Source organism: Rhinatrema bivittatum, chromosome 2 (genome assembly GCF_901001135.1).
Source record: "Rhinatrema bivittatum chromosome 2, aRhiBiv1.1, whole genome shotgun sequence".
NCBI classification, from domain to species: Eukaryota; Metazoa; Chordata; class Amphibia; order Gymnophiona; family Rhinatrematidae; genus Rhinatrema; species Rhinatrema bivittatum.
Window position 1 is genome coordinate 528,436,202 of NC_042616.1, and position 13,707 is coordinate 528,449,908.

The window sequence follows — 13,707 nt, forward strand, 5'->3', positions numbered from 1 at the left end:
AAATGCATTTCTGTTTTTATTTCTCTGTTGTTGCATTGCAGGCAGAGTCTGGCTTCTTGGAGTTTCCAGGCAGTTTATCCGGGTTTCTATTTCTAATTTGTGGATCACTCATTCTCTATTTGATGAGGGTCTGTCATGTGGGACTGAGGTGAGGTATGCTGCAGGCCTGTTTCTGTGTATCTAGAACAGTCCAATTTGTTCTGTTTTCCAATCTGGATCTCCTGGTAGCAGGGTCTTGATGTAGCAGAGTGTAGGGAGTAGGGCAGTGATTCTCCAACCATTCGTGACTGTTGTAACCCTTTCAAGAGTTTCAGATGTCTTGTGAACTCCTGGGGTCCCAACAATTCAAAAGTCACAGTAGATATAGCTCCTATTCTCTGGCTCCCCCACCCAAAATAAACACATACCTACATGCACACCGGCATTTCACCTGGCTCCCCCTACTTGCCAGACTTCCATTCTCTCTTTTTTACTTCCATCCCTGGGAGGGTGAAGGAGAGAGGGAAAGGGAAGGCCATTATGTCAGGGGATGGGGGGAAGGGGAGGGAAAATGATTATACCAAAGGGGGTGGAGTGGGAGACAGTGAAAGGAAAGCGATAGGGGACTGGGCATAAGGAGAGGAAAAGGAGGAGGAAGGGGTGAGAGGTAAGGCAGGGGTGGTTTAGGAGAAGATGATTGCACAATGGGATGCATTTACTGAATCCACTACTGTGACTGTCACCCCACACTACTGGAAGACACAATCTCTCAGCTAACCCACCTTCTAACCTGCTGATTTCCAAATGAGGACAATTTTGTCTTACTTTGAAGAAAAAAGTTTGATATTTCAGTACTTTAATGGCATCATCTTAATAAGGGTGATTCCATTAAAGTTTGTACTTGTTGATGATGTGGGGGTGAAAAGGGCGACACCCTTGAGATAATGGGGGAGTTGGAGGTTTCTGCACATACTTCCTCAGAGGGTCTAGAAGATTCTTGGCCTCTGTGACTTACAGCAAGACCTTTCCAGGTCCTTAAGAACAAAAGTTACACAGGTTTTCTCTAAGTTCAAGGAACAAAAAGAAAAAATGGTTGTGTAGGTGGCGAACGACAAGTTAAAAAGAACATGCCACAGGCATTGCACAGAGGTGTGGCTTCTTTCTGGTCCCTACTCCCTTCCACTGCTGTCACTGGCAAAAGCTCAGTGGCATTGGCAGAAATTTCAAGTGGCAGGGGGGCCAAAACTTCCACTGCTCCTCCAACTCTCTGAAGATGATGGGAAAAGTGGCATCAATGTTTGGTGTCTCTCACCCTGTTCCCAACTCCTGTAATGCACGTACACACACACACACACACACACACACACACACACGCACACAGACAGACAGACATATCCACCCTCCCTAACAGGCGCTCTCGCTATAGCAAAAGGCGCCTAAAAAAACCCAAAGAGCTCACATATCCATCATGGGAGGAACTGTAAAAGAATCCAAAGCAGTACACATTTTCTAGAGATTGAAGGCGGAGCTCGATCTCCCAGTCAACTGCCTCTTTCATGCTTCTGTTACATCTTGTTGGATTACTTGTTGGGGCCCTGCCCCTAAATACCACTGCATCTTGGCCAGATTCCACTCTGTTCCTGGTACGGTTGTTCGACCTGGTACTGGTTCTCCTAAGCTGACTGGCTTTCCAAATTTATAGTGCGAGATATTTGGAACATTTGTGGTGGGCATGAAGAATCTCTTTCTAGAACACAATATTCTGCTCCATTTGTGTGTGGGTTACCCTGTCCATTGGTTACCCTCCTAAAACATTCCCACAAAAGCACTGAGATCAGCCATGGAGATGCTGCTGAGGGTCCCAACTCCTGAAAAGAAGTTAAAGTGGTCTCAGCGAGAAAGCAGGCTTTTCCTGTGTTGTCCCTGTCTATCCTGGAATGTGATTCTCAAGGAAATTTGGTTGATCCAGGAGCTGGCGGCTTCCAGAAAAACCATCAAAACATGCCTCTTTCTCCAGGTTTTTCCTGCTTTGCGGTTTTCTTCACTAAGAGCTAACTTCATGGAGACCACAGATTAGAGTTTCAATTGCAGATCAGTTTAATCCGATGACTTGACGTTTTTTATGAGCCATAAAGCATCTACTAATTAGCCTTGTTCCGTTGTTCACGTGACCGCCTAGTTACACTCTGATATTGATATGCAGTTATGGCAGTGGTCCACAACCCTGTCCTGGGGGCCCACCAGCCAGTCGGGTTTTCAGGATATCCACAATGAATATGCATGAGAGAAAATTTGCATGCACTGCCTCCATAACATGCAAATTCTCTCTTAAGTATATTCATTGTGGATATCCTGAAATCCTGACTGGCTGGCTGGTGGGCCCCCAGGACAGGGTTGGGGACCACTGTGTTACGGTGCTAGAAGTTCTCTCGTTTTTGGTGACGTTTTCTATTTATTGAATTTTATTTTCTGCTTTTGTACCTCAAGATGCCTCGTGCTACCAATGGGAAGGCACGGGTAAGTTTGAATAAATATATATTTACACTGACTTTTTAAGGACATTTATTGAATGATTTCATTTCCGTAGGATCTACTCTTGCTATCCCATCAAACGCTGCCCCTCAATCATCTTAATGGAAGATGAAATAAAAACGATGTTCTCATGAGACCGCAAAGATGGCAAATTTTCTGCACATTTCAAGTGGGTACAAACATCCTTCGGATGACTGCCCGGCTTCTGCATGTGTAAAAGTACGTAGGCTGGGTAACAGTACGCCTACTTTCATCCGCTGAGAGAAGGAGAGGTCCCCAAGGCAGGCAGAGGTCGAGGGAGAGAATATATACGCACAAAACACGTGTCTTTTATTCCCCCATAACTTGGTACAGACCCTTACACTAAAGCTTCAAATGAAGTGCATTGGACTGGATGCATTTATTTCTAGCAGAAAGTGGAAAAGGAACAAACATTTTTTTAATGAAAACGAGAGACAGTTCCTCAGTGGCAGCTCCTCGCCCTCGCAGGACCCTGTGAATTCACATGAAGGGAAGGGGGAGTGGGGGAAGGGCTGCCTTTTCCTTTTGTTCTCTCCTCCTCCTACTGCTCTTCTCTCTGGTATTAAGTAGGCGAGGGCCACATGGGGGATGTGACCTGCAGCTGGGCACTTTTTACCCAGATTTACTGTGTTCGTAAAGGAAAGAAGCAAACACTCTCTAAAGGAATTAGTTTTATGCCTGTAGAGTAACAGTTTGTGGGCAGGTGACAGACCATAGATTTCATCCCTTTATTTACGAGTGCTTGAATTTTCATGTGGCATTTTCATTCAAAGAGGCATAATCCACTTTGCCTGTCAGAGCTAGAGTCAGAGCCAGAAAATTAAAGCAGCAATAGAAAATAAATTTAATTTCTGTTGTCACTTTTATTCAAAATCATTAAGATACCCCTTTCTTGTTTTCCCTCCCTCCCAGAATGACACAAGCACTCTCCCTTCTAATCCCAAACCCCTTCACAGCACTTTATCACTAGCCTCAGCCCCAGGACCAACCCCAGCATTTTAACCCTTCATAGGCATAGGCAAACAGGACTTGTGCAAGGAATCTCACTAAGCACACTAGAGATGTGAATCGTTTTTTGTGTTCGTGTCGTTCTTCATTTTTTGGCCGCCACAGGAAATGTCATTTTTTTGCGGTTCGGGTTTTTTTTTTTCCGCGAAAAATCGTTTTTTGAGTTAGTGTGCGCTAACTCCCTGTTAGTACGCACTAATAAAAACCGTTAGATTTAGTTACTTTTTGTTAGATTTTGTTAGTGCGCACTAACTCCCGTTAGTGCACACTAATCCGAAAAACGAATTTTCGTGAAAAAATAGGAAAATCCCGATCGTTTTTCGGGCTCCCCGAAACATGCCGAATTGGACAATTTCGTAGAAATTGTCCAATTCGGCATGTTTCGGGGAGCAAATTCGGTAGAAGTTTCGGTAGAAATTGTCCAATTCAGCAACAACGAATGCACATCTCTACTAAGCAGAGAACAATCCTCTGTTTCCTGCTCTAGTCCCTCTCCTCCTAGACATCCTGCCAGGAATAGTAAGGGAGAAAATGGGAAGAAGCCTGGAGCAGATAGAGCAGAGAAAGAAAAGAGTCACTCTGCTCCCTAATCCAGCCCCTCCCTTCGTTTCTGGCAGAGAACAGGAAGGAAGTGGGCGGATTTGGATTGCATAGAGCAGAGCAGATCAAAAAAGAGCTACTCTGCTCCCTAATCCAGCCCCTCATCTCCTGTTTTTCGCTCTCAGACAGCTTGCAGACCCACAGGCCAGCAATGAGGCTCCCTGCAATCCATCCCTGTACCAAAGTTTACGTGAAAAATTACACAAATGAACAACTGCTCGGGCATATACAAAATTCCTACAGTACTTACTGTAAAGAACACCTGAAAATGCGAGAAAAGAGAGGGCTGATATTGTTTTTTTGGCCCTGCAGTTTTCTCCTGCTCCTTTGAGTTTCCAGTTGATGTGGAACTACCCTCTACTGGGCTATGTCACCAAGAGCCTTCATTCACAACTAGCTGGGATTTTTTTGCCCATTTCTTTAATCTCTTCCTGCATAGAATGGGATATAATCAGGATCTATGGCATTATCTTAGTTTTGGCTGCCAGCATGATAAAAAAAAAATTGCATGAGAACAACTGCAATTTGTCCTTAGCAGTACCACTGTTACTCTTCTTCCTCCATCAGAAGCTTTTCCTTTAAAAAAAAAATTGCATTCCAAAAAAATGATTATAATTTTTTACAGAAATAGAAAAGCACTACTGGGTGGGCCCACAGGCAGGACACAGGCAGAAATAGTATGTATCCTATGTTAAGATGGTTCTGAGTGCACACATAAATAAGAGGAAATTAAAAGTGTTGCTAGCAAAGGTTGTGTGTATTTCTGTGCCATTCCTGAAATGCAGAAGATAGAGAAGCAGGTTTGGAGAAAGATTCATAAACAGAAAGAACACAAATTAGTTGTCAGCTCATTTCTCACTCTTTTTTCTTCTAATTTCCCCTTCCTTTGAGCACACACCCCATAGGGGCATAGCTCAAAACAAAGCAGTTTGTGTAGCAGGGAAAAAGAGCATTGGTAACTAAGGACCAATTTTACCTTTTCTGATGCTGTACTTTCCATATTTAGCCAACAACCTACATGTAATAAATGGTGCATCCATGTTCTATTAAAATTATTTCTTTGCACATTGCATTGTGTAATACGAGTGCCCTGACGCATGTGGTTTAAATTGATGCTTTTAATAGGCTGGAAAAATCTCTCATCTACAGTTTCAGAACTGCTGCCTTGACTCTTCAACCTCTTGTGATCTTTTGCATTGATTTGACTCGTCGAGTTTCTCAGCTAGGTGACACTGCCCAACACCCTGGGAAGACAAGCCATCAGCTCCCTGAGAACTGCTGCTTTCTGAAGACAAAATCCTTTCCTCCAGCCTATGCATCTGCCTACTAGCTCGCTGCTGCTGCTCCTTCAGCTCCGAGTAGGAGCGAGAAAACGTGTGGAAGATGGAGGTGACTGGGAATGCCATCAGTAGAATGCCACTCAAGATGCTGCTCAAGGCCACAACCTGCCCGGGGATGCTGCGAGGGACCATGTCTCCGTAGCCAACCGTGGTCATGGAGATCACGGCCCACCAGTAGCTTCCGGGGATGCTGGTGAATTCCTGTTTGGCACCAAGCTCATTTTCTGCCAAGTAAACCAGCGGGGAAAACAGTGCCATGGCAACACACAAGAAGAGGAGCAGGAGGCCAAATTCCCTGGTGCACCTCCTGACCGTGAGTCCCAGGGTCTGCAGGCCCAGAGAGTGCCGAGCCAGCCTCATGACATACATAATCCTCAGAGCACGGAGAACCCGAAGGACCAAGCCTACTTTCTCCAGATATTTGTTTCCAGCTCCACCGGGTTTCTTATTCTCCACGGAGACTGTGTCTACTATCAGAGTGATGTAGTAAGGCAAGATGGCCATGATGTCGATGATATTTAAGGGGGTCCTTAGGAACGCACATTTGCTCTCCGTCTGAATGAAGCGTAGAATAAACTCAAAGGAAAACCATGCCACGCAAACTGTTTCCAGCACAAAAATGTTGTAGCACTTCTGGGAGCATTCACCCTGAAAAACAAAAACAAACAAAAAGAAACATTAGCAACAATAAGCGCACAAAACAGCTAATGAAGAATTCTACACTGGTGCACAGAACCACCACACGGTACAGAAAATAAGTAAGCAGTTTATTTTATGATCCTATTTCCCATAAAAACACATTCTCCTTAGACCAAATTATTTTATTTGTTTTAAACAGTTATAACCCGTACTAGAGTCACGGTTCAAACGATCATAAAAAAAAAAAGTAAAACAGAGACAAGACAAAACTGAGCTATCTCATAACATAGGTGTTAGACCACCACTAAGAGCACAAAAAATAAAGTGACCCTGAAAGTCCCCTATCCGGGGTATTATTGCTCATAATGCCATCCGGGGATGGCATTATGAGCAATAATACCGAAGGTATAGACACCACCTGTATACTATAGTAAGCTTGCTGAACAAAAAGGTTTTCAGCTGTTTTCAGAAGATCTGAGTGCAGGTGATCGTATGCAGTTGTTCAGTGAGAGCGTTCTGAAAGAAGGGACAGCAACAGAGAATGCCTTTTCCCCGAGCTTCGGCAAGATGATCCAGCTGCACGAAAAGGGCATCCAAGAGACCTGCTTGTGAGGATCTCAGTGCGCGAGGGAGTTAGTATACATGTGGCATTGAGTTAATCCATGTGGGCAAACTGTTGCTGTAGTAATCAGAACATAAAACGTGCCAGGCTGCGTCAGCCCAATGGTGCATCCAGCCCAGCTTCCTGTCTGACAGTGGCCAGTGCCACTCACATGGACGTGCTTGGCAGATCCAAATGAGATCCATTCCCTGTTGTGATCCCTAAGTCTGCCTGGCTAATAACCGTTGATGGACCTGTCCTTCAGAAACTTGCCCAAACCTTGTTTTTAAATTCCACTATAATATTAGAGGTTGACTTTAAAAGTACTGTACAAAACTGCCCGCGCACAAGGAACGTGGATTTTAAAAGGCCACAAATTATGCAGGTATGCACCCACGCACACGTGAAAAATAAGAGGTGGGGAATGGGCCTTATGGGGTGGGGCTAACACTTATACACGTAACTCTGTATTTTAAAGCTGAAAACTGCAACGTGCGTACGCTAGATATCCGCATAACTTTACTGCTGCTTCTGATGAGGAGCCAAGACTATAGATCTTGAGTTATAGGACAGGGTTGAGCGGTCCGGGTCAACTGGGCAGCATGCAGGATGAAGAACCAGAGTGATCAGCAAGACCTCGATAATTAACTGGACAAACTGGTGGACCATTTGGGAAAACTGGGAAATGTGCCCCGCAAGCGCGCATGTTTTAAAACCCGCTTACATATGCGCATAAAAGCTGACAAAATCCTATGGAAGACACACGCGCTAGCCTTGCTCAAGTAACCTCTTCAAATTAGGAGCGTGTTTCCACCCAGCTGGTGCATTTTAAAACATACGTATGCGTGTGCGCACACAATTTAAAATTCCAGCGTTATCTTCACTCGCGTGCAGATAACCGCGTGTATAGGCACACGTGAACTCGTTTTACAGTTACTGTCTAGCCTTGATCATACTCTTTGGCAACAAATTACAGTTTAATTATGCATTGACTGATAAAATACTTTCTTAAGTTAGGTTTTAAATCTACTGCCAATTAAGCTTCTTGAAATGTCCCACAGACCTGGTACTATTTGAAAAAGTAAAGAACCATGCTGTACCACTCATGATTTTATAAACCTCTGTTATCCCCTCTCAGTTATTTCTCCAAGCAGAAAAGTTCTAATCTGCTCAGGCTTTCTTCACAATGGGGTCGTTTCATCCTTTTTTTATTAATTTTGTTGCCCTTCTCTGTACCTTTTCTAGTTCTCCTACATCTTTTTAGAGATGTGTTAACCAGATTCACACACAGTGCTCAAGGTGTGATCTCACCATGAATTGATAAAGAGGTATTACTTTATTCCCTTTTCGTTTTCTATTCCTTTCCAAATAATCCCTAGCTTTCTGTTTGTGTTGTAGCTGCTGCTGCACCCTGAGCTGAAGATTTCAGTGTTGTCCTGCTCAATGACACCAAGCTCTTTCTCTTGAGCAGTAACTCCTAATACGGAGCCCAGCATTGGATACATATCGGGGGTAGTTTTCAAAAGGATTCAGGACGTAAAATTGGAAGTTACACATGTAAGTAACATGTACACGCACCAGCAGTATTTTGTAAAAGCCTAGAGTACGTGCAAACTAAATGAAAGAAAGAAAAAAAAAAGGGCTTAGGGGCCTTGCACAGCGGGGTTTGGTAGTTTGTGCATGGATGGGTCAGCATTGTGAAAGTGATGCACGCTTGCTCTCTGAGTCGTGGAAAAGAAATCACACTTGCCTTTTTCGGAGTGGTAGGGTTTGTAGACCTGAGCAGTTGTGCAGCTGGGCGGATTAAGCAGGCCATATGTTCTTTTTCTGCAGACATGTTTCTCTGCTTCCATGTTTTGTCTGCAGTTTTTGGGGGTGGGGGTGGGGGTGAGGGTCAGGGTGAACTGGTGGAGGTGGCAGTGAACTGGTGATCAAAAGTATGTGCACAAGTAAGTGTTTGCATAAGTAGAATTCAGGCGTACTTTATAAAATACCTTCCTCCTTCCATAAAATTCAGTAAATAAAGACATACATGCTACATTTCTTTCGATATAAAATATGTGCATGTATTCTTATAAAAATAGGTTTAGAAAGTAAGTGGGTCCCTGCATTAAGAAAATGTGCACAGAGATACACAATATTTTATAAACTGTGAGGTTTATTTTATAAACCGTGCAGTTTATAAAATACAGGTATAGCTTTCAGTTTACTTACATGTGTATTTGCTGTCATGCACACTGTTGAAAAGTACCCTCATAGTTAGGATTTGTGTTTCCTATATGTGCCTCACTTTGCACTTGTTTATATTAAATTGCATCTGCCATTTAGATGCCCAGTCCCCCGGTCTTGCACGGTTCTCCTGCAATTCCTTACAATTGGCTTGTATTTTAACTACTTTGAATAATTGTATATCATCTGCAAATTTGATAATTTTAATCACTGCGCCTTTTCCCGGATCACTTAATGAATATTTTAAACAACATTGGTCCCATTACAGATTCCTATATGAAGTTTAAAAGAGCAAACTATTCACCTCTTTCTGTTGGGGAAACTATTTAGGCCTACTATCTGTGTCCTATTCTTTAACCAGTTACCAGTCTCTCCTACCACCACTGGCCCCCTACTGCTCCTCCTGTGCGGGTGTGAATGCTGCCCACAAACCTCCTCCAGTTACCAGATCTAGTGCCTAACGATAGCCTCCAACGCCCAGGTCCAGGCAACTGCTGAAAGCCTTTACATGTAAAAGCTGAGCTGGCAGAAAAAATCTAGGTTAATGAGTCTGCTGGTCTCAGCAGAGCTGGGATGGGCTACCAGATGTTTCAAGGGGATTAAGAACTGACTTGGTCCTCTCCTAGTTTTAAATTTCTTTTATATTGTCTATCCATTTGTCGTCCTTTTTCCCTTTTTTTTTTAATTATCAAGAAACAGCATAAAGAAAGGAAACTCATGCTTTCTGACATTGGGCACGTAATTAAAAAGGAAAAAGCATATGAACATGTGGAGACTTCTTCCTTCATTACTCCCATCTCACTGAGGTTGCTTACAAGAAACTACGGTGAAGCTGAGCAGTTGTTGTGGCTGGGCAAGCAAGATAGGCTGATTTGGGCTTTTTCCACCCTCACGGTTCTAAGTTTCTGTGTTAACCTAATAAAACAGGTCTAAAAAATTTCAGCTTTGAAAGTAACATGTACAAAAAGGTCCATTTTAGATATCTTTTGGTGTTGAGAATCCTGAGGAAATATTCAAGCAAACCTGAGCATTTATATTTTCTAGATAAACATCTCAATCCCATACAAACTTTGCAGCAATTTCAAGTAGTAGTTATTTCTTAATAATAGGTTAATGAATTGTTTTTACTGGTCTAAGTCAATACATCTGTGATTGGCTTCCAAGAGCTATATGTTTCCTTCATTAGGCCAGCGCAGCTCTGGAAAGCTAGCCACAGATTTACTGAGATAGTTAAAGACAAAGGCGTCATCTACAACTTGGATTTCTATATATTCAAGTGGATGAACATGGCAGCCCCAATACTTTGCTTAGAGAAACTGAAAGTTGAATCAAGTTTATTTTGCATCGTTGTACTACACTGTACATGTACATGTTCAAATGCCATTATAAATTTTTTCATTCCTCTTTTGGATGAGGACATGTTACCTTTCATTGTGACAATAAAAAGGTTCAAATACAAAAAAACTAGGGCTGAAGCAATTTGCTCCTGCTGACCTGAGAGTACAGCAAATAGCTATTACTGAGCAAGTAAAATGTTCCCACATACAGATTAACTACATCCCACATAGATATGATAATTATGTCACATTTATTTATCGCCTTCCAAAAAACGATCTCAAAAGCAATTTTGGATCCATCCGATAACTTTAGTGATAAAATCTAAAAACTTGACACACAGTGTCATGTAGGACATTTTTCCCTATTAATTGTTCCCCTTCTGGAGGGGCTGTACTGCAGTGCAGTTTTGGTGGTCAAAATGCTAATCAGCCATCTACACTACAGTGCCACAACACTACTTTCACTCAGTCGCCAAGGGGATTACCACCAAGCAATGCCTTTCTACACCTTCACTTTCCCTCTTCCTTTCCCTCCCAGAGACTGGAAGCATCTCCTTCTGATTTCCAAGCACTACAGATCCTGTAACGTCTCTGCAGTAATTAATTTTCCAAGATAGGTTCTCATTCATCACTTTGTGGGATCACAGAATTAATGGTTCTTTTAGTCAGTGGCTCTTGCTTGACATTTTGAGGTAGAGAAAAAATGTTCCTCCGACTATGGCTTGGTGTGATTTATAGGCTTATCAAGAGATAGAAGGGCTTTGCATACTTTAGGGTTGTTAATGAGCTGTCAGACATAGCTGAAAATAAATCTCATGGCCCGTGTGCTAGAAACCAAAATGTGCAACTTTTTCATATTACAAGCCTTTAGACTATTAAACACGTGGGCCGCTGTTATTGTACCCTTTACCATTTATATCTGTGCCCCTTGAGCTCTCTTCTGGACAAGGACTATTGAGGCAGCCCATGCTATGCCTGCATGGCTCTTCCTGTGGGAAAAATCAATACTTAGGAGCTCTACCTGGGGAGACCTTTGCTACTGTGATTACTCATCTTTGAAGTGTCCTCATGCGGCCGTGAACGGCTTCCTTCTGGATAAAGAATGATGCCGTGATCAGAAGAAAAGAGTCTGAGACGACGTGAACATGGAACCAAAAACCTTCTTTCAGCCAAAGGTACAATCTTTCTTAGCTTGGGAGTTGTACAGCATTTTCAGAGCAGCATGGTTCAGTACAAATCAGCTTCCTTGTCAGAGAATTCCTCTAGTGCTCCTTTCATATCTGATATCCAGGAAGACTCCGATTTACAAGAAGTGATAGTTGTTTCACCCTTTATGCTGGCTTGCATGACTTGTGAGATACTGCACAGCATCACATGCTTCAAGTTCTCACAGTGTTTTGCCTCTTTTTTCAGTGGATTATATTCTTGGGTTATATTCTCTTGTTCTGTGACTTGATTACTATGTTTAGTTTTTGTTTGTTTGTTTGTTTAACCAAGCATGTGCAGTGCATCTGCTGCTGCACTGTTCCAGTGAAGGCCAGTGCCAGCCTTTGCTATAGAAAGCACAATAGTGACAACCACTTTTCATGGCACAAGTTCTTGAAACCAAACGGAATCGCAGGCCAGCAGGGCTACTACAGAGAATCTCTGGAAGAAAAGAGGGCAATATCTATCACAACTACAGACACAAATCAGGAGTTTGGAAAGAGACTCATGAACCCCATCCAAACACTCTAAAATCCATCCAAGATAATTATTCAAGTCAATAGTCGCCCTATATAAACAAGGGCAACACAGAAACAATGAGAATTATTAATGGATAAAAACAGAGAACACAAAAACATATAATAAGTCTGATTAGAAAACCAGGTAAAATCCACCTTCCAAGGTCTCATACCTGTACTTGCTCATTTGATTGAAGTCACACTAGGTGAACTTCCACTATGGGGCTATCAATAATTATCTACTATTATCAAATAGAATTTATCAAAGAATGAAAAGTGAATGAAATATATTTCTTTAGATATTTACATACTTTTAAAAAGATTATGTATGATCATGTGTGAGTTCTAAGTTCACTATCCCAGGGGTTTTCATGTGATAAAATCAGAAAAAAAATAATCAGCTCTTGAGCAGTGAAAGAAGTAAATCTAATTAAAAAGTAAATAACCATGGAAAAAAAATTTAAATCATCAGAAAAATTGTGCTTTATGAATGCAAGGATCTCTTATAAATCAAAAAGCAGCCAACCAGACCTGGGGGGATGAGGGGTGGGAAACATTTCTCACACCTGCAAACAGGGTACAAAGTCTGTGTTTCAGACCAGCAGGGACCTGTTTCAAGGACAGACAGGAGTTTAAGGCAGAATGGAAAGCAGGAGAATGAGAATCTGTGTACTCCGGTCAGTCTCGCTACTGTAGTAAAACGCAAACTCTTCACCCCCACCCTTCCTTAGAGGGGCTGGGAGCGGGCACCCAGCCTCTCTCTCTCTCCATATTCTGCTCTTTCTCCAGGTTATAAATCTTCATTTTCAATTGATCTTATCAAAAGAATCAAGTCTCATACAAGCTTATCAAGAAATGAATATTGTTAGTCTGAGAAAATGATAGCTCCTAATGTTATTTACAAGTATTCAAGTGGACTAACAACACAACTACACTACATTATCCAAAGATATTAAAAAAGCTGAGTTCTAAGCCCCTCTCCCGTAAATATATACTGTAAGTAGCTAAGGGCATTTTGATTTATTTTGTATTGTTTAACTCATAATGTGCTTTATTAAAGGAAACGGGAAAGAGCGTTCCTGCCCTAGGTGAGACAGTGTTCCCCCAAGGGACCACTTTTCTCCCTGTCAGTTGGAAAGACAAATCCCTGGACCTGGAATATCCCCTGACTACGACTGCAGTAAAGACTCGGTGTACACACATAGCACATGGGCTTAGTCATCTGTGGACAATGTGCAGCAAGCGCTGTGTTAGAATTTATAAATGCCTTTATTTTCTCAACGGTTTCTTCGCCAACTCTGATTCTTGAGGGATTTAGTTCTTTCATATTTACATGTTGTGCACATCCCACAGATAAAGGAACCCTGTGGGTCAACTAAAAACCCTCTTTATGTATTCCCTCGCATGATGTCTAATGGCTAGGATTAAATAACTGAAGTACTGGAGACCATTTTTTTTTCTCTTTGGAAATGTTTCTTTTAAGTTGTTAATGCAAAAGAAATTCTTTCAGTGAATTCTGGAAATTGCCTCTGTGGAGCTGAACTGACTGCAATATGTACTCACTAAAGTATGGGTTGTTTTTTTTTTTTTTTACCATGACGAGAGTCCTAATTAAGTAATTGGGCAGCTGGAAAAAGGATTTAAAATGTCAGGAGGAGAATGTGCAGTTTGCAAAGTAGCACATGAGACACTGTGCA

The 13,707-nt window shown here is 42.2% G+C and overlaps 1 protein-coding gene across 5 annotated transcripts in view; it reads right to left on the bottom strand.

Annotated features, from left to right (window-relative positions):
• Nucleotides 1-3,910: 3,910 nt before the first annotated feature.
• Nucleotides 3,911-13,707, bottom strand: part of KCNG2 (potassium voltage-gated channel modifier subfamily G member 2) — a 232,801-nt gene continuing 223,004 nt past the window's right edge. For all 5 annotated transcript variants that reach the window (XM_029590815.1, XM_029590817.1, XM_029590820.1 and 2 more), the window contains one exon: nucleotides 3,911-6,128. In XM_029590815.1, the coding sequence (XP_029446675.1) occupies nucleotides 5,292-6,128 (837 nt within the window). In that variant the 3' untranslated portion in view covers nucleotides 3,911-5,291. The remainder of the gene's footprint in view (nucleotides 6,129-13,707) is intronic.